The 25,219-nt window shown below is 42.6% G+C and overlaps 1 protein-coding gene across 4 annotated transcripts in view; it reads right to left on the bottom strand.

Moving 5' to 3' along the window:
• Positions 1-4,192: 4,192 nt before the first annotated feature.
• The window catches only part of MOB2 (MOB kinase activator 2), a 114,768-nt gene continuing 93,741 nt past the window's right edge, over positions 4,193-25,219 (bottom strand). For all 4 annotated transcript variants that reach the window (XM_074884383.1, XM_074884382.1, XM_074884384.1 and 1 more), the window contains exons 2-5: positions 14,323-14,483; positions 13,023-13,116; positions 7,082-7,206; positions 4,193-5,519 (exon numbers count right to left, since the gene is read on the bottom strand). In XM_074884383.1, the coding sequence (XP_074740484.1) occupies positions 5,209-5,519; positions 7,082-7,206; positions 13,023-13,116; positions 14,323-14,483 (691 nt within the window). In that variant the 3' untranslated portion in view covers positions 4,193-5,208. The remainder of the gene's footprint in view (positions 5,520-7,081; positions 7,207-13,022; positions 13,117-14,322; positions 14,484-25,219) is intronic.

The raw sequence follows: 25,219 nt of genomic DNA, 5'->3' as shown, positions 1-25,219 counted from the left end.
CTTCGGGGCAGGTGTCTTCTAAGCCTTACTGATGTCAGGTTGAAGCAGGGGTTTCACAGGAGCTGAAGTCCTTTGTGAGATGCCATTTGACCTTTCTGTATCTGAGCTGGTGTTGCAGAGGGTTGCTCTCCACTGAGTGGAAAGGCTGGCTAGCCCAGGCGCTTTGAACCTTTCCTTTTGAGTTATCCTGGAGACCGTTAAAAGGAGGAGTTTTACATAAGGGACCCTGCACCACTGTGTGAGAGAATGTTAACTATCTGCGCTGGTGTGTGGGAAAGCATCACACTATTTTAATGCCTCTTTTTTAGCTGTAATGAAAAGAATTAGCAGATGATGACACATAGATAAGTGTGGCTAGTTCTTTTTTTATTTGGATAGACAAAGCTCTCTGAATGTTTTCTCATCCCAGTGCTTGGCCACAATTTCTGTTTTCTCTGCATCACATGTGAACCTAGCTTTGAAAAGTCTTATTGTTCATGTCAGCTGTCACAACCAGAACAGTTCTTCTGTCCATGAAAAGAATGGAGACCCCATTAGCACACTGAGGGGTTTTTGCCAGCTGTTTGGTGTTTTTCTCACTTTGTATCATCAGTTCCATTGGGAATATTGGGGTTTGTCTGTACTGCATACAGCTATATCATGTAAAGATACCAGATCTGTCTTTAAATCCTTCAGGTACTGAGCTTGTGCTTGGGCACTAGTGTTGCAACAGCAGCGTGGATAACTTGGCCATGCTGCACTCTGCCAGCACCCAGGCATTAGAACTAGATGTAAACTGTCTGGTGTTGCCATTTGTGCTACAGACACAAACATTAGTTTCATTTGTTGGTTTAGTAGGTTTGAACAGAATAAAACAGCCACCTATTCCTCTGTCCTCAGTTTTGATTATGGAAGAGTATTTCTGGATTTGAGTTTTTCTGTTAACAGCTGAAATGGTGAGCTAAGGATTGGCTGGGACAAGTTGTAGGCCAGATGTGAGTGAGGGCTTGTTTGATGAAGCATGGCTCTGTATGAGGTCAGCATACTTAGCAAGCGCTGTGTTCTTTTATGGCTTTGCTTGTTTCTGTGAGTCTTTTCATCATCTGCTAATGTGCAGGAGCTAATTGTTACCTGACAGCATCCACCTTTAGCCCCTGATCGTGTCCAGAAGCACCTTGATATGTGCATGTTTGGCCAGAACTCCAGGAAGGGAGCTGGAACACATCTTTCTCCCTCCTCAGGTCTTCTTGTCAGAACAGTGTTGCATAAGAAGCAAGGCTGATTTTCTTAAAACTCTTGGTTAAAAGGTTGTTACTCATATATAAAATGAGTGTGCTCTGTGGGATCTCAGACTTCAAAGAAGGGCGTAGCTCTGATTTTGCTGAAGTAGAAGATGCCCGACTCAATTTACAGCTTGCCACTGCAGGACCTTTCTTAGGGTTGGGCTGAAGCTGCTCCTGTGATGGCTACACAGCTTCCTTGCCTTGAGGTCGAAGCTAAAGGTGGCTGTTCTCTGCACAAGACTTGGTGGCACTGTTCCTGCCTCCTGCTCCCCCCAATGGCCAGAGGTAGCCCATGGAATGGGCACAAGCTGCTGACCGTGCTGCTCGCTTACCTGCTGCTGGTATTTATTCCAGATGGCATGTATGAAGAAATTATTTTCCTCTTGTTTTTATTTAGAGGTGCTTATGCTTGGATTTCCTAAGGACACTGCAGTCTCAAAGACTGACTGATCATGACAAAACGGGGGGAAAAAAAGTTTCAGCTTGCTATAATATTTCACCCCATTGCTATAAATTTATGCAACCTCAGCTCTTCATCACATCACTCGTGTGTCCAGAGCACCAACTGTCAGGAACACAATCCTACAAGGCATATGTGTAACTACTGTTGGTCTGAAGGGAAAGACTTCAGCCCTCTGACAGCTTGTGCTCAGTGCCGTGGTTTTAGGCCTTAACCTTGGTTAGGGGTTCTGCAACAGCAGATGCAAAGCTGAGTTTGACAAGGCAAGGCCTGCAAAAGGTGGGGCAGGGGGAGTGGGTGGGGGTGTAGGTAGTTCAAAAGGTGTCTTCTAGCAGTGTTTGGTTATTTTTCTGGGGTGTTTTGTGGTTTTTATTTTTTTAGCAACCCTTAAACAATAGTATGGTACATCATGACCTTTAGGGCAAGGGGGGTTGAATGTAACGTAATTAAGGAGCCTCTGTTGCTCTGACAGCACTTCAAACAATTTACAAAACACATTTAAAGCAGCCAATATGACAATTTCCTCAGTGTTTGAAGACCTAAGCCTGTCTTGGAGATACAGGGGGATTCAGACCCCGTGCTTACGGTGTGGGTAGTCAGGGTCACGTTGCAAGCACAGAAAGTCACTGACAGACTTCAGCAGCATCAGCCAAGCAGTTTGAAGATTTAGTGGCACTTCTGTATCTAATGTTACTACAGCGTAACTCACTAATCTCTGAAATATGTTTGGCCACCTTGAGGCTGAGCTTTACAGTAACATCTACTCCTGACAAGAAGAACATTAGTGTTGGCACTATTTCAGTGTTTTCCTTATTCCCACTGCTAAACCCAACAAGATAGGCCACACTAAAATAGGATTCATTATTTGTATTCTTGTTAACTGCTTGTAAAATATAAAAAAATTACCCTGCTAGATGAAGCGTCTATTCTTTCAGGAATAGCAAATCTCTGCAGAGTAAACTCGGGACAGCTGCCATGAACAACAGCTCTTCTAGCGGTAACGTGGTACTTGACTATTCTCCTGGTAGCTGAATTAAGGGTTTGCTGCTTTGCACCAACACGTGGGTTCCCAGACTCCCTCCGGGGGTCCGTCACTTCTCCTAGGGGAAGCTGAGGCATTTGATACAGGTATCACTGTGCTGGGATCTGAAACGCAAGGCTTGTAGCTAAGTCAGTCCTTCCAGAGAGGGTGGAACTGCCCCTTGAACAAGTCAAACCTTTCCCAAATGTGTATCATTTCTAAATGGCCTTTTAGAATTAAGACTGCAGATGCATTTTTACAGGTAGATAAAAAATTACCAGAAATACTTGGCTTTGAGTTGTTCTTGCTCTTTCTTACCTCGAGCTCTACTGGATGTTCTCATTGCAAGTAGCACAATGGGCGTTGCTCCAGCCACTGCTCCTGGCCTCTGGTTTTCCCTTCAGACATTGCCGTAGGGAGCTGTAAATGGACAGGCTGGCATCAGCGTGGATGGAGGCAGGACGTGGTGGGAAGGAGCTCTCGAGCAGCCTGTGCTAACAGCACCCAGAGGAGCAGGTCAGTGGGACTCCAGCACATTTGCCTGCAGGTTCTCAAGGCAGCCACAGTCTGGAAACAGACACCACAGGTCAAGTCTGGGCTCACAAAGTTTGAGGTTGTTTTCTCTCTCTCACTCCTCCACTTCTCCTGTGTGCGTGCCCTTTTTGCTCTTTTTTCTGAATTTTATGACTTCTTGCTCTTTTTCTCACTTGCACATTTTTCTTCCTTTCATCTGTTGTTGCTCTTGAGCACTTCTTCACAAGCTTTTTTTTCTCCTTTGTGCTTTTTCTTTTTCCCCTTCTTTCTTGCTCATGCTTTTCTTTCCCCTCACTTGCTTGTGTTTTTCCTTTTTTTTTTTTTCACTTGCACTCCTTTCCTTCTCTCTACTGACTTTTACTATGATTACAGACCTCATTCAGGAAAACCTTCTAGGATTTGTGCCAGCTCAGTCATTAATGATGTATATACCTCAGGACCAGTAACAAACAATGCTCAGAAGCTGCCACAGGTTTGATAGAAGCACAATTGGAAGCAAAATTTGGCATTTTCCCAACTGGAAATGCTGACTGTAAGAATTCAGTAGAAATGTGAAGGAGAGTAGTATCACTGTCCAGATACAATACTGATACAATACTGCATCCACAGATACTGCAATACAATATTTGCCACAAAATATCCAGCAGCCCACTGCATTTGCAGACTTTACCTATAAACAGGAAACTCTCCAAGTATTGCTTATCTTTGGAGCATTTATCTTCAGATTACCTGGGGAGGAGATTCCTAGCAGTACCAGAAAGAGCAAGGAATAGATTATAAAATGTAAGATTACAGGTGGAAGACAATTATTTATAAAGCTGGCTGACAGCAGGGCCAACAGCATTCAGTGGTGAAAGGGAAGCTGCATGGGTAGATTCCACTGATTTTTTGACGCTGCAAACACAAAAACAAAGCTTGTGGCTGATAGATTTGTTTTTATTATTATAGAACAGATGAACTAAAATAAGCCAACAATATAATTTTATGCCAACAGCCATCTTTCTAGCACAGGCGGTGACTGACTCAATGTACCCTTCTCCCCCCTCCCCGGGCCTCTGTTCGATGGGAAGCAAATGGTGGTGGCTCTTGCACATGGGTTTGGGACTCCAGTGATCTTACTCTTTTGTTTGTAGAGGTGTGCCTGGGAAAAGAGGAGGCGGGGGAGCAGAGAAAAGAGTATATATGTTGTAGGAGCAATAAGCAGAAAGGCTTGTGGATCCTCTTGCACGTTCACATGTTGTGACCAGGTAGATGGGACAACTGGAGAATCATGCCCAATTTCAACACGTAGCAAGCCCCTAGTTGCTACTCTAGTCAAGCCAGGAGTTTCTTCCCATTCCAAGCTAACAAAGGGCAAGATGCACTCAACTGGGGAGTTTTTGGCAGGGTAAGGGGCAGTCTATGTAAAACCAAACCAAAAAACCACCCCCACCCCCCCCCAAAAAAACCCAAACAAACCTGCATTTTAAGCCACTTCAAAGTAAAAGTCACTTCTTATAATATAATAGATATTTTTTAAATGGCAGGACCACCATCCTAGAAAGACAAAGGGCTTGCACTCAAGACCAAAGAAAGAAAAACAAAAAAACAAACAAACAAACAAAAAAAAAACCCAACCAAAAAAAAAAACCAAGAGTGGCCCCACTCTCAAGCTTGGCTCTTCTCTAAAAACAGCACTCATCATCCATCTGAATAGGTAAAAGGAGGAGTGGACAGAAAATAAAATAAAATTGGTGCAACTTCTCGCCAGGTGGCGCATTAAATCAAAGCTCCATACAGTCCCGTACGACTACACGTCCTGTGGTGGCAGCATAATTTCTTTCAGCTTTCATTGCTGTATATGTCTGTATGTATATCTGAACATATACATACACATACACACAGAATATATAATATTGTTTTTAATGTTAGTTTTGATCCTGCAGGAGGGCTCATCTCTCTTTCACGTGGTTCTGTGCTCCTGCGCTGTTGCTGCTCCCATTGCCGCTCCCGTTACTGCTGCTCCCGCTGCTGCTGCAGAGGACCTCTGTGAGGTCGTCCATGATGGTGGTCTCTTTAGGGTCCACGAGGTTGAACTCCCTGATGAATAGGATAAAGTGTGTGTAGAGTGTGTTTAAATGTCCGTGCAGCTCCAGTGCCAAAGTCTCCTTAAAGTGTGAGGAGTAGATATGGGCCAGCACGTGGAACAGGTACTTGCAGATCTTCTTCACTAGGGACTCAAAGGAGTTGGGGAATTCCTTGCCTGAAAGGAAGATGGAGAAACACCGTGATAGCTCCAGCTGCTGACCTTCAGCCCCTCTGCAGCATCTGCTTGGGCTGAGCTGTGGGTAAGAGCAACTAGCCCACCTTATGCACCACACAACCTGTGGGCCCTGTTATCACCCTCTTACCTTCTTTTTACAGGAATTCAGGGGAAGAATCTGAGGAGGTTTTAAGCATTTTCATTTGAAGTTATGTTTTAAACCCTAACGGTTCAAAAATCAGGAAGCAAGTGTAATCGTTCTTTAAAGCCACAACATTTTTTTGTTACTGCCTGTAAAAACAATGAGAGTCCTTGTCTAGTTTGTCCAGGGCTGGCAGATTTTTCCCCTGGAAGTACATAATGCTTGGGAGACCAATTCACAGACCCTGAAACGGAAGCTAAGGTACATGGGCCTTGGTAGTCTGCAGCAGTCTGACTATGTATGTAACTACTTCCCTCGTTTCATTTTTGAAATTCTATCAAATGGGAAAAGAAACAGAAGGAAATACTGGGTGCCTTTTATCAGGTGCAGGTGAAATTGTGCTTGCTGGAGCAGTGCTGGGCCTGCATAGTAAAAGACAATTATTCAACAGCTGCTTGGGTAACACTGAAACAGAGGCAAGCAGAAGCACCATCCTGCTGTCCTGTGCGTGATGCACAGTACAAAGTATGTTACTGGTGTAAAGTACACCTTGGCCACATGGACAAAGCACTTCCATGAAATGCCCTCATTGCTCTTGAACAAGCATATTTTTAAAAAAAAAAAAAAAAAAGTCAACTGCAGCTGGCTTACAAGGCACTGCCTCTTTCCAGATCAAGATGCTTGTAAGCAAAGGCTACTGGCTTAACGTTTCCTAGATTGTAATGTCCTACTTCCCCAATTTTCTGTTGAAGTGGCTGAAGGAGCCAGCTGATTTTAGTCCTGGTTACGCCCACCTACAATAACTGCACATCTCTATTTTCTTCCCCTTAACCAAAGGCATCATGTGTAGCAATCTTGTCAGGATACAAATCTGAGTTAAAATTACTTTCCTATTGCTTTTCAGTTCTCAAAAATCACAGTCTTATTTAATCTTTGAAAGGGAAGGGAGACTGCAAACAATCTGTGAGATAAGGCCTCGTTGGGCAAGGAAAACAAGCCACATTCCTGGCAATCCAATTTATTTCCCCCTTAATGTGTCGGAGCTCTAAAGGAAATAGTAAAACATCATCAAGATTAAATTTTACTAGCAGCAGGCTGTATTGAACACCCACATGCTGACAAATTTTTATCCTCTCTGAATACAGGCTAGGAAAATCTTAAAATGCTTGAAGAAAAAGTTGTACCGATGAGGAAATACAAGCCAAGGGCACAGGATTGAGACTTTCACCCCAGTTCATATGCCAACAGTGCAAGTCCTTCTTACTGCAAGAATGAACCAACTTTAAAATCTCCCGTAACAAAAACATCAGAAAAACCAAGTGAGAAAGCTGTCTGGTATTAATACATACGCTGAATGCCAGCTTTCACCTTATGGCATCTGCAAAGAGCCACAGAAGCAGCTGTGTGAAAGCAGACCTACCGTATTTTGTTGGAAAGACGTCCTCATCTGTCACTAGCTTCTGCACTGAGCTCATGACAAAGTCAACATACTGAGGAGCAGTGCACTTGATCTTCTTTCCCCGCTCATCATACCAGTAGTACTGTCTGTGGAGAGAATTGACAGTGTCACCACGTTACACCTTGGCTCCTCAGCTCAACTCCTCTAAGAGGTTAGTGTCTAAATAATATAAAACAACAGCTGCAGCATTACCAAAATACATCACAGCTGCTACAGAAGAGATTCACTTCAGGGTATCTTTCTACATCAAAAACCTTGAATTTCTGTTAGCCAGTTTTGTTTCTCTGTTTCAATTCAGTCAAGAGTGCAGGCAGTACCAAGCACAGAAAGCCTGCTGACAAGTCTCCAAGCAGAGGAGCTCTACTGAGGCAGTGATAACTCTCTATCCCTGACAGACTAAGGGTTTACGTACCATCTATAGAACTCTACAGGAAAGCATTATAGAACTATTTTTAAAGGGCAACAACATTGCACAGTGATAAACTGGTGATCTTCTGATGCTTAGCATCACAAAACATAAATTAGTCTTGTAGTATTATTAAACAGACAGAAGGTGGCTCCAAAACACCAGGCTTTCCAAGCTGGTGCTCTGAAGTACTGGCAGCCTTTTTAAGTGCTACAAATCCTGTTCCGAAATCCAACCTGAGGAAAGTTTTCAGGACCCTTCTGCACATCCCTACCAGCGTGCCCAAAACATCTGAATTCACATTTGACTCTGCCACCGGTGAATAATCCTGTTGGATCTTAAGGAACATTAGCACATTGTCTGGCTCTTCAAAAGCAACCATAATTCAATCAGCCATGACCACCTTGATTAGCTGCAGCCAGCCCGCACCTGACCAGGCTACGAAAGCACTGAAAGTTTGTTTCTTTTTTTTTTTTTCTTTAAGTCATGGTTAATTAAAGAACCTCTAACTTAACAGGAGCAGCTATCCATTGCATTACACACACACAGTGAGAAATGTTTTACAGATAAAGGAATCTGACAAAACACCTCTTTTTTTTTGGCCTATGTCACATTAGAGGTGTCTCAAGTTCCAGTTCCTGAACTCTTCCTTCAGTCTAAGCTCCAGGCACAGTCCTATATCCTTACAGGACTGATAAGAAATCCACTGTATTGGTCTCCCCAGGACACAGCATAAGTGGGGTTTGCTGGCTGCCTTTGGAAGCAAGGTCAGAAGTGGTTTGAGCAGCAGAACTTGGCTAGAAAGACACCTCACCCAACTCGAGCCCCTAAAGCCAGGGTACCATTTTTTGCCCATCTGTTGGCTAACGATCTGTTATCTGTCACTCCTCACACAAATCACTGAAAAAGCCTCACTGTAGCCCTAGACAAAACATCATTTCAGTGTGATGTTTAGCCACCTTTGCACTTTTTTACCTTTTTTTTTCATGGAAGATAAAGATTAAATGTTTTTCCTGTGCCTACTAGGACTAGACTCCATTGAACTGGAAGGATCTCTACATACCACCTGGAAAGTCAAGTTTTATGTATACTGACCAGCAGAACAGTCCTGAAGCAACTAAAGAAAAATGTTAAGTAGCAACTGAAAAGTTGTGATTTACAATGTTTTCATTGCCCTGAAAGATTCTTCAGGGACCTGAGGGCAGTGAGGTGAAGACACTAACGATGCTGTTCATGCCCCAAGGCATATAAAAACAAGAAGAGGCTGCAGAAATAAGTAGAGCAGTTCAAACTTTAAGAGAGGAAAGGCAAGTTCTGCAGACACTTAAGGTTTAGAATTTTTCTTTCGGCTCATTTTCAGCACGTGGTGCTTGGTCACTCTGATGTTTACTAGAGAAATCGGGATTGACTGCAAAAGGGCATGAAAAGGTGAGCAAGTGGATGAAAACAGCAGGAGTTAAAAGCTCTTTGTAGAGCTATGTCGGGCATCAGAACTAGCATTTGGGCCCTTAGGCAGACTGTGTTCTTCATCACTGCGTATTTCCTTTGTACAATCCACATATAAGGAATTACATAACATAGTGCACAAACACAAGCCACCTCATTTGGTTAGTCCTGCAGTAAGCTGGAGCAAGACAGTTCTAGGCAATTCAGACTTATTTTGGGTCTTAGGACAATGCCTGTTGCCAAAAGCAGAAGCAGGCTGGGCTGTCTGTACCTCGGCAGTTTTCTCATGCTGCAGAAATCCTCAACTGCAATATAGAAAGCATAGCTTAGAGTTGCCCTTAGGCTCAAAAATGAATCTGAATAATTGGATTTTAGTTAAAAGAAACAGTTTGGCAACTGTACAAGTTCACTTACATGAAAATACAAGTGAATAAATCTGCTGTAACATCCCACTGCATACCCTTTTTGCCTTTTCTTGAAAATTAGGCTAATTATGCAAATTAGGAATTTAAAAGAAGAATCATTAAAAGTAAAGGGATAACTACAAGGATTGTCCTGTTGATTAGAATCATGTGTCTTCCTCATGTTCCAAGTGCTGTGAACAGAGTCTTGACAGGTCTTGGAGGAAGAGATCTCCCACCTGGTCGGGTTATCTCCCCTAAGAAGACAGGAAGCCGGCGGGGGCCAGCGAAGGGCTCGCTGGGGCACAGAAGCCTGACTGCATTCCAGCCCTGGCACCCGGACAGCACGGTCCTGAATTAGGCAACAGGCAGGAAGCAGAAAGGACAAGAAGATGACACTTCAAAGGCACTTTTCAAAAAGTGCTCACACGATACAGATTTTGATTATTTCCTACGTAAAATTTGCAGCTCCGTTCTAAATCCCAGGGAGAAATGACTATTGGTTTAACAGAGAAAAGCCTATGATGCAAATAATAAAGGATAACACCTACGAAGTCACAGTGCTGCATCTTAATATACATACATATTTTATCCCTTTTCCTCTAAAACGTTCTGGGTTTGTGTTGACACAGAAGCCGAGGCAGAACAGAAGTTACAGCACTTGGACAGGCTCTCAGTTACTTCCCTCACTTCAGCACTTTGAGAAGTTTTGCCCAAATGTCCGCTAGAAAAGCAGTTTACAGCTCATGGTGCTTTAAAGCTAGTTTGTGTAACAATAAGCTATAAAGCATACTAAATCTAAATAGTAAATACTGTGTTAAAAATATAGTACCTGCTTTACAGCAAATGGTAAACATATTAATGAACAAAATTAAGTAATCCCCAAAGTTACCTTCATGCCACCCTCATTAAATTTTGAAGATAACTGGTCATTCTGTTATTTCTCTTGGCATTATCCCACCTTGCCAGCAAATGCTTCCATCTGTTCTACAAGGAGACTAAGTTTTTGTCAGATGTCTCTTAGTGACCCCAAGCAGAAATTCTCTTCCTTATTGTCTGCAGATGGCTGTGCTATCTCATATATCTGACAGAGGGCTGAAAGCTGCATCTGTCTGCAGTTTGTCAGTTGGCTGGAGCTTCTCTGAGATGTCAAAACTTTACCTCAAATATTTAACTGCAACTGGTGTTTATTTTGCCAGCAAATCCTCTCAACTTGGGATTGAGTATTTGCAGTGCATTTGAATGCAAAGTAACTTGACAGGCAACCTGTTCTCAATAGTTACTTCAGCATCTCAACCATAAATACAAAAAGCCTTCCTTAGGTATGACCAGAATGGTGTGATCCAAAACACACCTTGGAGAACCGGGCAGGGAAAACACAAGAGAGGATCAAAATGCTGACCTTCATACTGAAATCAGCACTGAAAAAAATGGCAAACTGCACCCTTATCGTAAGGTACTGTGATTCCATGGCAATCTAATAGAGGTTGATGCTATTTTATTCCAGAGTACCCGAACAGATCACAGCCACAGAAGGTCAAACCTGGAGTGCCTGTCAGGTTAATCAGCAACATCCTCTAATGTTTAGGTGGTACTCTATATACTAGAGACAGGTCAGAGGCACAATAAATCATATCACTCGGTGCTTCTGCAACACAATAAGCATGTCCTTACCTTACTTTGTTAGGGTAAGACTAAAAAAAAAAAGCAGGAGGGAATGGAGTGGGGAAGCAACATACAGTTTTGTCATGGTCACAACTGGATATGAACAAATGAGCATCTTCGAGGCAGTTCTCCATGTTCCATTTAGGCATATCTCTTCCAAAAGGGAAGAGCTAGGAGAGGCAGAATATAAAGATAAGGATTATCCAGAACTGTCATTAGAGATATCTGGAGAACACGATTATGAACGGGACCTTCAAAGCTGAGCTGTACTGAGGTGTGTAGCTCGGTGATCTCACCTCTGTGGTTTTTCACAGACCCGCACGCTTCATCAGAGAATGAAATATGCAGCCTACAGTTTGCAAACATGAATCACTCATCTGCCCCCAAGTACAGGAAGATACTTAAGTTGTTATGATTTAGCTAAACACAAACCGTTTCAAGTGCTTCACCCAAGTGTAGACATGCTTCCTGTTATTCCCAAATAGCGCAATTTTTCAGTTTTCCAAAACAAAGGATAGGAACATTCCGCTATCAGCCCTCACCACTAAAAATACAGGCTACAGCTGGAGCCGCCTACAGGCACTTCCTTTCTTTATTCTGCAGCACAAATGGCTTACAGAGAACTCTTCTTTAAGACTCGCTAGAGCAGAACGGAGCGGTTCCCTACCACCACCTCCTTTTAGCCACTATTTCCCATCAGCCAAGTGGATAAACAGTTAAACTCAGTCCTTTGGACAGCCAGTGCTGCATCAGGAATTAAAACATGAGAAGGCTTCGGAGCAAGAGTCAACAAAATACTCATCTTACTGATCACTATTTCTCATTTAGAGACATGCTGTCTCCTTTTGATAAAATCTGGGTCCAGCAGAGATTTATTACTTTCTGTTCCAGCCTGCTTTCAAAGTCCTTAGCGTGGCCTTTAATTCTCTACTGACAGTTATCTTTCCAACTTCTACATGCAAAAATATCCTCCGTACACTTTGCATTCTTCAGAGCACTCTCAAAGAAAGCCCCTGATATTAATTTCAAGTGCACAAGATAGCCCAGTACATTAAGCAAGGATTCCTTTCTAAGCACTATGTAATTATTGTCAGAGATACAATATAGAGCTCTGGTTCTGTTGCGTACATTCCCCGGGATGTTTGTTTGATGTACTATAACATTAACTGCTCAGTCTTCTGTTTTAAAATCCATCTCAACTAAATTAATCCCAGGAAATGCAAGAGGAGGGAAGAAAAGGACTATCAACACATGTGCTGGAGAAAAAAAAACCCACAACACAACAGGCTTATTCATACTCAACTGGATCTCATATTCCATCGTGTTGGACTGTGCTAATCAAGAGCAGGAGTTTATGGTAACTTTTTCTTACATTCACCATGTACAGTAAAACTACAAAGCCTTCTTTCATAAGTGACAGCTAGTCAATGTTAAGAAAAGTCTACTAAGTCCTACAGGGGGAAAGTGCCAAACCAAAACGTTTTCCTTACTCTTTGCAAAGCTGCCACTTGTGTCCTCTGTGCCCAGGGGCTCGGGCAGAAGGCCAGTGGCTCACGTCAGGCTAGAGGTTATCTGCCAGCAGCCTGGTGCTCTGTCAGCATTCCAGCTATCAGAAGCACCCTCTGAGGTTTTCGCAATTCGTTTATCCTCCCCGGCCTTCTATGGAATCGGAGCACTCCTACCAGTAAGGACAGTTTTGCCTTGCTCTTCTTCCCTCTCCCCCTCAGCTACACACGTGGTAATTGGCCTCTCTGATCTGACCTTATAAAACCAGCTCAGAACAGTCAAAGATTCTCGTCCTTCTAGTCCTCCACAAAAACCGCCCTTCACTGCTGAGGGGAGAGAAGAGCATGTACAGCTGCCACATTCTCACTACGCAGAGATCTGCTGTAAAACACTTGCCCAGTGCCATCCAATACCGAGATCCTCCCCAAGCAACTCTGAAGACTTCATGGAAACCTTGTAACTGTAAATATTGACTTACGTATTGCACACTGCCATGGTCTGACATGACTCTCCTGTACAGAATTCTGAGATTGTACTATACTGTAAGTTGATGTGATGGAAGAAAGTCGTTGCTGAAAAATAAACACAAAGGAAAGAAATTCAGAAGTAAAATACTTTCAAAACACTGGTTATCCTCCAGACAATTATTTAAATAGAGCAAGTAAAGTGACCTCAGAGTCTTGAGCTCGCATACAAATTTAAACACGATTTAGCTAAATGAGTCTAATGATGAACTGCAAAACAAAGAGGTACATAGAATGAAAGCTCTTGTTTTGATTTAAGATGAAAGCACCATGATGCATCAGCTCTTATTACTCACTAAGCAGCAAGACTGGAAAGTGTCTCCGTCATCAGCCTCACCTTTACGGTAGAATACTATAAGCTGAAGGCAAACAATTTGCTATGTTCTTTTGAAGTCAGACTTAAAACGTACAGTGGCTAAAAAACCAGCATTAATAGTTCTCGTGACATTATGTCCTTTTAAAAAAAACAGCATGAAAAATACCACACTTCTACTTTTTAAAATTCTCCTGAGATAATTTAACATCTTAATACTCCTCAGGGGGCACCTAATTTTTTTCTTAATGAGTCTCTATAAACCTACCCAGAGTGCAGTTTAAAGAAATTTCTTGCTACTACCACACACTGTTGAAAATGTAAACAAGTCTGGGTTATAGCTGCAGGTTAGGACTGGCAGGTGAGGCACAGGAAAGTACTGTAAATCAGAACTGAGATGCACAGATACAGCATTCAGTCACAGTAGTCAGTCACAACTCTTGAGTTCCAGGCTTGACTACAGTTTAAATTCACAGCAATTCCAAGGTTTGGAAGGAGTGGGGAGAAGAAATCCAACCAAAAGACTTCAAAACTTCTGGCTTTAGGCATAACTTGCTTTACATACGAGTCTTAATAAACTATCATTTTAACAATGCTTCTGGAAGACCAATAGCTTGAGTCAGAAACATGCTGAACCAGCCAGTTTAGCAAATAGTCAAAGGGAATCGATGGTCCTCAAGAGAGCATCAAAAACTTTAATGCCCTCAGTGCCCCAGTGAGGGAGCTGGAAGGAGGAAACGTATCAAGGCTTCCACGGTGCCAAGCACAGTTGGTTTGTACGTAAGACAGCTTAATTACTATTCAAGGTATAATGACATGCATTATGCAGTAAAAATAGTCACTGAGTGTTTTTCTAAGCACTGAGAAGCGTAAAAAGAAAGAGTAAATGAATGCCTTCTCGGGGGACAGCAAGCTCCGAGCTGTACGATCACAATACTCACTGTTGCTGGCTAGCCACTCGTTGAGGTCTATTTCTCGTGGTAACATCACTAGCTCCTTAAATTCGAAGTCGGTAATTCTGGATTTTGTGTATTCTGGCTCTAGGTAAAGTTTCTTCTCTTCCGGTGCTGGCTTCTTCCCATTTGGCTTTCCCTTGGACTTCCTGCAAGAGATTGAAAAGAAAGAAGAAAAGTTACCTTTACTGTTGATGGACAGCTACAGAATCCAAACTCCTGTATTTGTGTCAACACTGCTCCTCCTGCCTTCCCTCCCCTTGGCTTAATATTTTTTTATTAAAGCAAAAGACAGTTTCTTAAACAGTGTATTTGAACTCAGACACTTCTTTCAAATAACATTTGAGGTTTTGAATGGCGTTAAGAAACTTGAGACCGAGCTGCTCCATCCCCGTTGCCCTTTTGCCAGTTTAGATTGCAAACTCCTGGGGGAGTGACCGTCTCCCTCTATGCCCCCGAGGAGCCCTGACAGCAGGCTGGCACTGTGCCCGAAGGAGCTACCTAATGCGAACACACTAACAGTCTGCTGCATCACACACTTAACTGTCACCTGCACAACGGGAGCTTGAGGGACAGTAAAAGCAGACTGCTGCAAGAAGGTAGCTCTCAGCTGGAAAAACACTCTTTCCACATCACATGCTGGCACTGCTCGTGCAAAGCTACAGCATTCCTTGTTACTCCAGCGCTACGCTTTCTGAGACACCAGAAGCCTTCTAGAAGTGAGCATCTGACTCCAGCGAGAAGCACTGATAACTACAAAACCACCTGCTTTTTCAGCTCCCAGGATACCCGAGACAGAAAGATCTGAGTTCATTTTTTTCTGAAAATCCTTTAAAATACAAGGCATTATGAAATAACCTTCCATTTAGATTTATAAAAGTAGACAACCACATTCCATAAAATGTGTTTATCTCCATGGCATGTATTTCTATAGTGTTTCTCCCATTTCTAAAGTGTTTCTTGTAATCACTAGTTTTCCTCTCACTCCGTTTTTAACATCCTCAGCCTAGACTCTCGACCCAACCCATATTCCTAGGCCAGGGGTTCAGCAAGGACTTCTGAGGAAGGACAGCAGGTCAGCACTTTGGTCTTTTAGGCTACATGGTCAAACAGCTGTACATCCATGTTTCTACAGTTAAAAAATCCACCTAAGCAGAGACAGAGGATCTATTTAATGGTGAGGGACAAAGTGCAGTAAGGCAATACTATCACAGGAATATAAGGAGGAGATGCCAGGACTTTTTAATGTCAGGTTTTCTTGGTTTAAAGAGGTTTTTAAGGATCTATAAAACCAAGACAAGCCCACGTTTGCAGAAGACTGCATGCAGTTTGCTGTTGAACCTCATCTAGATCCCATCCAAAGGGAACTAACCTTGTTCTGGCTCTTAACGCACTTTAACAGTGCCCCTGAGATACATGCAGGCTTGGTTTTTGCTGTGAGGATGGGATTCACATCTTCCCTGCGCATGGTGTTTCAAGGGTCAGTGCCTTCCCCAAAGAAAGTATGATTATTCAGATTTCTCTCTTTCTGGGCTCTTTACTGATCAGTTCATTAAACCCCTCTTCAGAACGACTCATCGCCCACATCATCAGCACTGCAGTAGGGAGAGGCCAAGATTCACCTTCCATAAGAGACGAAGGCCGTAACTTACTACAGCCTGGTCCAGCGCTGCCACTGTTTAAACTGTCTTGAACTTGCATTGAGTCTTGTCATACTTCTCTCTAACCAGTAAATTAAGACTAGGGGGACTTTAAGACTTCAGGAAGGCCGTCATCAAGGAAAAAAACCAAGGAAAACTTGGTGACAGCAGCACAATATACACTTACACCCTCACAATATATTTACAAACCACAGATGTACAGAAAGCACTGTGGGAGGTCTCTGGTAGGGAAAAGATGGTCACACTTTTATTTCCCTATGTTAATGAGAAAGGCAGCTTTCATGGTTAGAGAGAGGACGCCTGTGACACAGAACATCTTTTTAAAGAATACAAATACAGTACGAGAATAAACTAAAACCAGTGTATGTGAAGATGAATTCAGCACATAGCTACTCTTGCACATCTCCTGCCATCTCCTTTGTCCACAGCAGTGCATCCCAATTCAAATGAAGCCTGCAAGACTTGTCCCTTATTTAATTTTATCTAAATAAATACATACATAAAAGTTAAATAAATAAATCAAGTTTATTTAATGAAGTAACGTGGACTAATTCTCATAGCTGCTCCACTAAGGGATGTTTTAGGACATGCAAAGTCAGGTGTTCCCCAGCACAAGGCTCTTAATAGGGCAGGGTTGCTCAGTTAGACCAACAGCTCCTGGTTGTCATCTAGCTATTCTTGCCCTCAAACCTTTAGATTTGCTAGATCTCATCTGAACCTCCCCATGTAAAAATAAGCTACAGATAAGAAAGAGAAGTCCATGAAAGCAAGAACTGCAGGAGAACTTTAAAGGTATTTAAAGAAGCTATGAAAGATATACTGAATTTATTCTTGGGCCTGAGACTTCAGATTTTCACAGAACTTGAGATGATATTCAAGGAAAAAGTAATAGCATAAAACAACAGTCTTGTTTGATAGTCTGTAACCTGACTTTATTGCAGCATGTTTGACCTCTTCCTTTTGCAGGAATACCGTGTTAAGACTTGAAACTACCTTACCCTGACAGTCAATGGCATAAATCCAGTTGAAACTATACACTTGGCCTTGAGCTAGTAAAAAACACTCCAGGCCACTGATTTGCTTAATTCCCAGCACAGGCTGCCTTACTTCTACGCTGCTGAAACCAAGCCTGGCATGCTCCATTCAGCACCTTCATACCTGCTGGGCCTCTGACAGACAATATTATGGTCTATTCAGAATATACTCTTTAGGGCTTTTTTCAGCTGATTGGCTTTAGTGGGTTTTGGGTTTGGTTTGGGGGGGGCGGGGGGGCAGGATTCAGGCATTCAAGGATAAGTTGATTTTTTAAGAAAATTAGAGTTCCAGTAACAATCATGCAGAAAATACCTTCAACTTCAGAGACTGGTTCCACAAACGGCATTAACCACACTTGGGGAGAAAAGTTATCAGTGAGAAGTAGTTTGGATAGAACAGAGTTTGTGTCTTTGCTATACTTCAGGATACTTAAACCAAGGGCCCCACGTTAGGGCTCTGCCACGTCAGCTAAGAGCAGTCTTCTTAGAGGAGGAGGAGGAGGGGACAGAGAGATGAAGAGGTCAAACACAGTCTGTCATAGAGCCAGGCTGTGGAGGGAAACCACAGAAGGAAGCCAGACATACGAGGCTGAGGCAAATCTTCCATCAAATAGAAACGGGTAGTACCTCATTCTCACTTCAGCATCTTCTCCCCATTTCATGAAAAGAAACAAAAATCCATCACTAAATATATTTCACAAGTTTGCTAATGCAAACGTCATCCTTTCACAAAACCCAAACCCCCTTATTTCCACACAAACGTCAGTCTCTGTTAGATTAGTACATGCAGCCACTTGTGTCTTTTCCGTAGATTGTGTAAGTCTTTCCACAACTGCCTTGTGCTGGAACTGGAGCACTTCAAACAGAAGCTTCCTGAAGGATCCCATGCTCTGCCCCTTTCCAAAGGTTTGGCTCAGTTTAAAAAAGAACCTGACTCATGGGTATCATCACTGAAACTGCAAAATGCCCATAATCACCGATATCAAAGGGTTTATTCACGCCACTGAAACCTCAATGTCAAATCACCCTGTGCAGCACAAACTTCTTTTTAACCTTTTGCAGCTGCTGAGAGGCAAAGCAAGACCTCAGAAATTGTCTCTACCAGCAGATTTTCATGACCTGCAAGCAGTGCAGTTGGGACACGACATGCCCCAAATATTCTAAGTACAAACTAAAAAAAAAAAATCCAGTGTTAAAAACATCAAGTTTTGAACCAGACCACACATCTTCCCTCAATTAGGCAGAACTTAGGTTATAAAGTCAGACCTATTCATATTAATTGAGACATGCTCAGCCTAGGCTGTAAAGCTGTGGGTTTAGTTTGGAAACTGTCAATACTAGTCAATACAAAAGCATTTTCTTTACAGACTTACAAAGCTGGAGCATACAGCAGTACAGAGAAGACAATTTTAGAAACATGATTACATATGATTAAGAATCCACAAATAAAAATTCCATATTCTAGATAAACCAAAGCTCATACATTCACAATTACTAGAATTACTAAATAGTGTAAAGTTTAGAAGTTAGCTTCCTTCCTTCTGCTCTCCCCTACCTCCAAGTTCACTTTGTTTCAAAGACTTGTAAGAAAACACTGTCTACCTGGAACCAATTCCAAATGTGCAAAGCGAAGCATCTGTTATTTCCTCTGTTGTGAGCTGTTCACATTCAACATGTCTTTAATTTTCCATTTTAAGTTTAAAGTACACAAATGTGAAAAATTGTGTGTAGCCATTTCTGAGATGTCCCAGAACACCCTCTAAGTGAAGACTATAGCAGTGAGCATAAAGCAGCACACACAGCCACAAGCTCGTTAGCTTGCTTTCAATGAGAGGAAAAGGCACAAGACCAGTAGAGTCTTACTCAGGAAACACCAAAATCCATCACATGTAGATGATTATTTACTGGAAAACATAACTAAACGTCGTGTAAGACTCCAGAAAGGGCAGTACCTTTCAAAACACTGCTATAGGCACCCTAAAGCAAACCAAAGTCCTGATTCATGTTTACCTATGCCTGCCTTAAAAAAATAACAGAATTCTACTCAATGTGTCTTAACACGTCCAGGTCAGATCAACTGTATCTCCAAAGCAGCTGGAGGAGTAGCTGTTACGCAGCAGTTTGCTGAAGGTCTGTCAAGAGGTTAGACCGAAACCTGTCTATCGATGCTTAACTACTAATTAAGGGAAGAAACATCTTTAGGGAATCCAAGGAGACAGCACTCAGCAGTTTTTATTGACATGCAAACCAGAGTACAAACTAATTCTTCAGATAACTCCCAGGATAGGTTTGTGTGTGTTTGGTTTTAGGCACTCAACTGAATATGATGCCACAGGCCAAGTCACACCTGCAAATAAGTTTCAGAGAGGGAAAAGCGATGGGAGATGACAGAAGAGAGGTCACTCATGTAAAACCTTTGAAGAAGGTTCAGCAAACTGGCTCCAGCCAAAGACAGTATATTCACTAATGCTTCTAGCAGGGCTTCCATGCTCAGCCTTGTGTTCAGCTGAGAAAACACAGCAGCTGGATGTTTGCCTGGATTTCACTAGAGAAAGATGTATAAGACACTTTACCAAGTGACAGGCCCATTGGGCCGGGATGATTTTTTTCCCTGGTCTAACTGCTTTGTTAAGATTGAGTAAAACTGCCAATTTCCCAGCTTGTTTTCTTATCCCATCTCAGTTAATAAAGATCCTCCTCCAACCTCTCTCTCTTACTTCCTTCTTGATCAGATGCCCAGTAGTTTCTTGGTTTAAAAAGACCCCACACTTTGAAGCATCTTCAAAGCACCACCCAGGTATCAATTTTAAAACCATATGAGGGAAGTATTATACCCATTTCACAGCAGAAACTGGCTGTCAGGTTCAAAGTTTATTCATGGTACAAATACTAAAGATGTGCTTCAGTTTAAACTGATATGGTTTGTTTGGAAAAAAGTACATGTGAAGCAATCTCATTTAGCTGAAGTATCAAGGACACAATGTCCACTATGTGTGGTTCACATCACTTTGGAATTGTTTTGGTCATGAGAATATGATTTATTACAAGGTTGATCACACAGAGGGAATACTAGTGATTTATTAAATGCTAAACTTCCCTAAACTGATCAAGTTAATTAGATAATTAGATTACCTCTACCAGTTCAGGATTCCTTTCTTCCAGAGGAAACCAGCACAGCTATAATAATTTCTTGCTGTCTCCAGCAAGCTGTGCAGTTTCTTATGCTGCATCTGAAACTGAAATCTCTTCAAGGACAAGCAGTGATGCTTCAATCACCATGTCCTACCCTTCACACCCAACTAACTACTCTTGGGGTGAGCGGCTGTTTATTTTTTCTTTTTTTTTTTAAATACAAGTAATCAGTGGCTTTTCTCTTTTTAATGTGGCATATTAAGGTGGTTTTAGTACCAGATATGAGTAACCTTAGAAAGTTAAATAGTTTATTAAAAAACCCTACAGTGGTGAGGAGCAGAGCTGCAGGCAAAACTCCAATCACTTGGTGCCCTCTGGATCAGTCTCAAACACACTGATTTCCATTTGAAAATTGACAGAACAGGTCCAACAGGCCTCACATAGCAAATTTGTGTTTGCAAACGTCAAAACTCACAAGCCACCTCAAGTCTGTGAGGAAGAAAATCGCCATGGATTATGAACAAAGACACTTACTCTGTGATTAATAATATTTTTCTTTCAAGTAACTGACCCTATTTCTTACCCGAGGTTAACTGGTATAATCCTAGCAATCCTCAGCAAATTTAGAAGAGAGCATGTCTCGACTGTTCACAATCCAGCTGTAATGTGTTCAGTCAGTACTGGCTAGAGGAGAGTGAAAGCCCCACAGTTCAGAGCAAAGCATGCAAAAGTGGCACAAAAAGAAAAATCTATTTTAAGGAAGAACGAAAAATAAGATGCCCACAAAAATGTTACCAACTGATATTAAAATAAGTCACTTGAGGTTTTGGGGGTTAGTTTGAAGTACCCTAGCTTCTACTTTATAATTTGTATAGTTCACAATCTGGAAAATTTAGGGGTTGAAATGGTACATTCCCAACTAAAACATTTCTGTGGAAAAATTACAGTCACCAACATCATATTCCACCTCACCCAGGTGTAACTACACTACTGGACTACTGGAGGTATCAAACTGTCTTGGCCTTTGATTTTCATCCTGTAATTGTTTCCTTTCTTTTTGAAGTGTTGTGTTTTAAAATATCTTCCACCGATGAAGTATTATAGACTGAAGTACTCCTGCCAAAACCTACTTTTCTTGGTAATCTGAGGATGGGGGTTAGCTTCTTAAAACAGAATTAGAGAGGCAGTAAGCCAACATTTTAAGTGTCTTCTAAGCCGATCTTTATGAACACTTTCATCACGTTTTTGTATTTTCCAGTGAATCAGAGTTTGCAATACAAAATTAAAGATATAACGGATATTTTAATTTTAGCTTCTCTCCTCTGCCTTTCTTCAGGTAAGGAGTCAAATGCGATGTGAGTGGGACACAGGGAATAAAACACATGAAGGTAAAAAATTTTAATATGGAAGCTCTCTCCCTCTAATGTACTCCCCTTCGCAGAGAAGAAAAATTCTGAAGATTTCCACCATCTACAGAAGGCTACAGGTTTGTAAGGAAAACCAGGTTAGCTGCTCACAGATTTACTTGTTACCTTTCTGTTTTTTCTGTGGCACTTTACTGGAAAGAAGTTATCAGTTAATTTCTGGTTATAAATGTCCTGCGTTAAGTATGGGACTTCTGAACCCATTCATAGCAGGAAGGAAACAGTTTTATGAGCTAAAATTTATAAGTCCTAGGGACAAACTCCCACCAAGAACAATGAAGCAGCAGGTTATGCCAGTTTTTAGAGGACAGGAACAAACTCTTGGATGCTGTCCGGTTTCCTACCCCAGCAGCCCACAGTCTTTTCTCCTCAGTTAAGTACAAGGACTGGAAGCTTAGAGGCACTAGGCAGCTTGAAAATCACTTCTTGGTAATTCAGTGTATTTATTTGTATAGCACGCAAGAAAAGGGGAATAACAAGCTTCATTGGAACATGAGCAGTGTTGCCCTTCCTTTGAGAAAAAGCAAGAGATGGTATTGGCATTTCCCTCTTCAAAACCGTACAGATTAGTATCTCTGTGGAAATTTTTCTGCAATCCTGTGTCCCATTTTAACCCAGATCACTGCTAAATCTTCAGCTGAAAATGCCATGTGACAGCACACCCAGAACACAAATCCTAGATGTACATATACATGTTCAGGACTGGGAAAGAAAAGAACATCAGCATGGGAAGGGAAGCTGTGTAAGGTATTGGAAAGCAAGTCCAAATCCCAGTGCAGCATACAGTACAATTGTTCATGGATTGCTGTGGTTGACCATTCCTCCAGGGCCTGGGGAAGGGAAGGAGACTAAGTTTTTTAAGACCATCTCCATTTGGACTCCTCCAGCCCCACGTCTCTGACAGACCCCTCTGAGCTCAGTTTCAATCTTCCCCTCTCCTGCCCTGCGTTAGCTCCAGGACTCGGTTGCTGCGCAGGTCTAAGGGGGCTGTGCAGAATAAAATGTCTTTAGCAGCATTTCTGGCCCTGCTTCTTCATTTTTGTTCTGTTTTTAAAAGTTACTAATAGTTTATTTAAGAGGAGGAGGAAAGAAGAATGTACCCTACATGCCAAGGAAACTTTTTCTTTTGGATTCTCAGAGTGGCTCTTTGCCTTAAAAGGGAATCTTTGCTTGGCCTCCGGATGCTCTGCTGTAAACAGACGGTGCCAAGGCATGGCAGGCATGTTAAGGATGACAAGTGCCATAACATCATTTCACAATGCTACTTCTTAACAGAAAGCCCAAAACATTCTGTAGGGCCAAATTGAGTTCCAGCTGGTGCTGCTGGCAAAGCAAGGAGAACACGGGGCACCTGCACACGCTACGTCTCCAGTACATCAAGCCTTTCCGCTTCCTTTCGCAGGACTCCCCACGCACCTACTAGTGAAGGGTCTAGAGCTCAAATCTTATGAGAAGCAGCTGAGGGACTGGGGCTGTTTATTCTGGAGAAAAGGAGGCCGAGGGGAGACCTTATCACTCTCTACAACTACCTGAAAGGAGGGTGTAGCGAGGTGGGTGTCAGTCTCTTCTCCCAGGTAACAAGAGGTAGAATAAGAGGAAATAGCCTCAAGTTGTGCCAGGAGAGGTTTAGATTAGATATCGGGAAAAATTTATTCACCAAGAGGGTTATCAAGCAGCAGCTGCCCAGGGAAGTGGTTTGAGTCACCATCCCTGGAGGTTATCAAAAAGACTTACAGATGTGGCACTTAAGGACACGGTTTAGTGGTGGACTTGGCAGTGTTAGGGTTATAGCTGGACTCAATGATCTTAAGGGTGTTTTCTAGCCTACATGATTCTACAATTCTACTTCTCTCCCTCCTCCTCTCTTCCCTTGCATATCACCTCCCGGCCCTAGCTGTTTGCCACACTGTTTGCCCGCAGTGGCATGTCAGCTGTATATTAACTGCCTTACAAAGTGCAGTGCTGGAACTCCCAGGTAATTGCTGGTGGCCAGGTACCACTGCTGCTCCTTCTCTTCGGCCCAGGATCCCCCAGCTTCTCTTCAACGCAGCTCTGGGAAGAACGGCTACAGAGGCAAGGCCAGGCATGCGAACAAGCTCAGTTAATGCTACAAAAATGCGGAGAGTGCATTCTTGTGGTAAAACATGCTGGACTGGAGTTTCCTTTCTTCTCTGAGCATACCTGTCAGAACTCCTCCCCCAGACTGAGAGGAGGTATCCAGCCTCACTTGCTGCCTTTGGGGAGGGTCTTCTGAGTGTATGATCTGTGCACTGGTCCATGTTCCCCTTCAGTCAACACACTTAAGAGGGGCTGAGTGGGACAGAGCCCCAGGAACACCAGGGAAGTGATGTCAGATGGGAGGCAAATAGATTATTTATTTCTAGGAGCCAGTGATGCAATTTGAAAGGAGCCATTCACTAGTAGAAACAGAAAGTTACCTTACCCAAGCAAATATCCTGCTGTTCTTCATTTTGAAATGTTCTTTTACCTTCGTGCCATAAAGCCCTCACATATCCAAACTAGGAGATGCCAACATGAAGCCTCAGCAAGATTCTTAAGTGATTTACTACAGTCCAGATTTTTGGTAATTTGGGGATTAGGAAAGAAAAAGGACACAAATCTTTCCTAATGTTTATTTTCAAGAGCTCTACGTGGAGCCAAATTAGGTCTGCGGTAAGACAGATTCAGTAGGTCATAGATTAAGTGTTGCAACAATTAATTTATTCAATGCTTAGAACAAACCATACAGCAAAACACTGCGTCAGAGGTGCCCAAGTCCTGAGCCTGTGACAGACATGGGGTGGTGGTTCTTGGGTTTGGTTTTGTTGTTTTTAAGTCTCCAATTGTAGGCAAGCTCTGGCTGTCTGACAAAGGAAACCAAAAACTGAGTAAAAAGAGGGCAAATCCCTGCTTGAGGTGTCTCGTGGTATGTTCTGCCCTGCTTGTAACTCCTCCCCTAGAACAGTACTCTCAAAGCAGACCCTGGCGCAGGGCACCAAGGGGCAGGAGAGGCCATGCCATGCTAACCCTCCAGGGCATCTCTGCCCAGGCATTCATCAGTTCATAGCTGAAAATACAGGCTGGAGTGTGCTCTGGGGTTTGTCTCGTTAACATGCAGCTCATTTTAGTTCCCAGGTACACACTCCAAACCCATCAGGCCCATACACAATACCAAGATAAGGATGCTCCTGTGTCCTTGCCTCCTCCCTTAGAGGAAAAAAGTCATTCGTATTCTAGCAACACAAATGCTTCCTCATCATCCTCCACTGCTAAATAATACTCCCATACTGCAGCTGGACAGTAGGAAGAGGATTCATTTCACCTAGCCATGGATATCTGCACATGTACATGTTTGTATCTGAACTGGCTCTCTAGGGACCTTTTAAAGTCAGAGATAAATAGTTTTTTCTTTATACTGGGAAGCATTTCAGTCCAAGGCAGACATCTATAGTATACCTTAAATTTCTTTAATTAAAACACACAGGCAAAGGAGAAAAGTAGCTCTCAACTGAAGGCAGACAGTGGCAGAGAAAGCAAGCCTGATTCTGTTACAGACACTGCATGCTGCAGTGGGGAGATCTCCCACAGTACAGCCATGGGAACAAGTGACCTGCACCAAGATTTGAAAGCAAGC

The sequence above is a fragment of the Strix uralensis genome, chromosome 15 (assembly GCF_047716275.1).
Source record: "Strix uralensis isolate ZFMK-TIS-50842 chromosome 15, bStrUra1, whole genome shotgun sequence".
Taxonomy (NCBI): domain Eukaryota; kingdom Metazoa; phylum Chordata; class Aves; order Strigiformes; family Strigidae; genus Strix; species Strix uralensis.
This window is presented reverse-complemented; position numbering and strand designations above follow the sequence as displayed.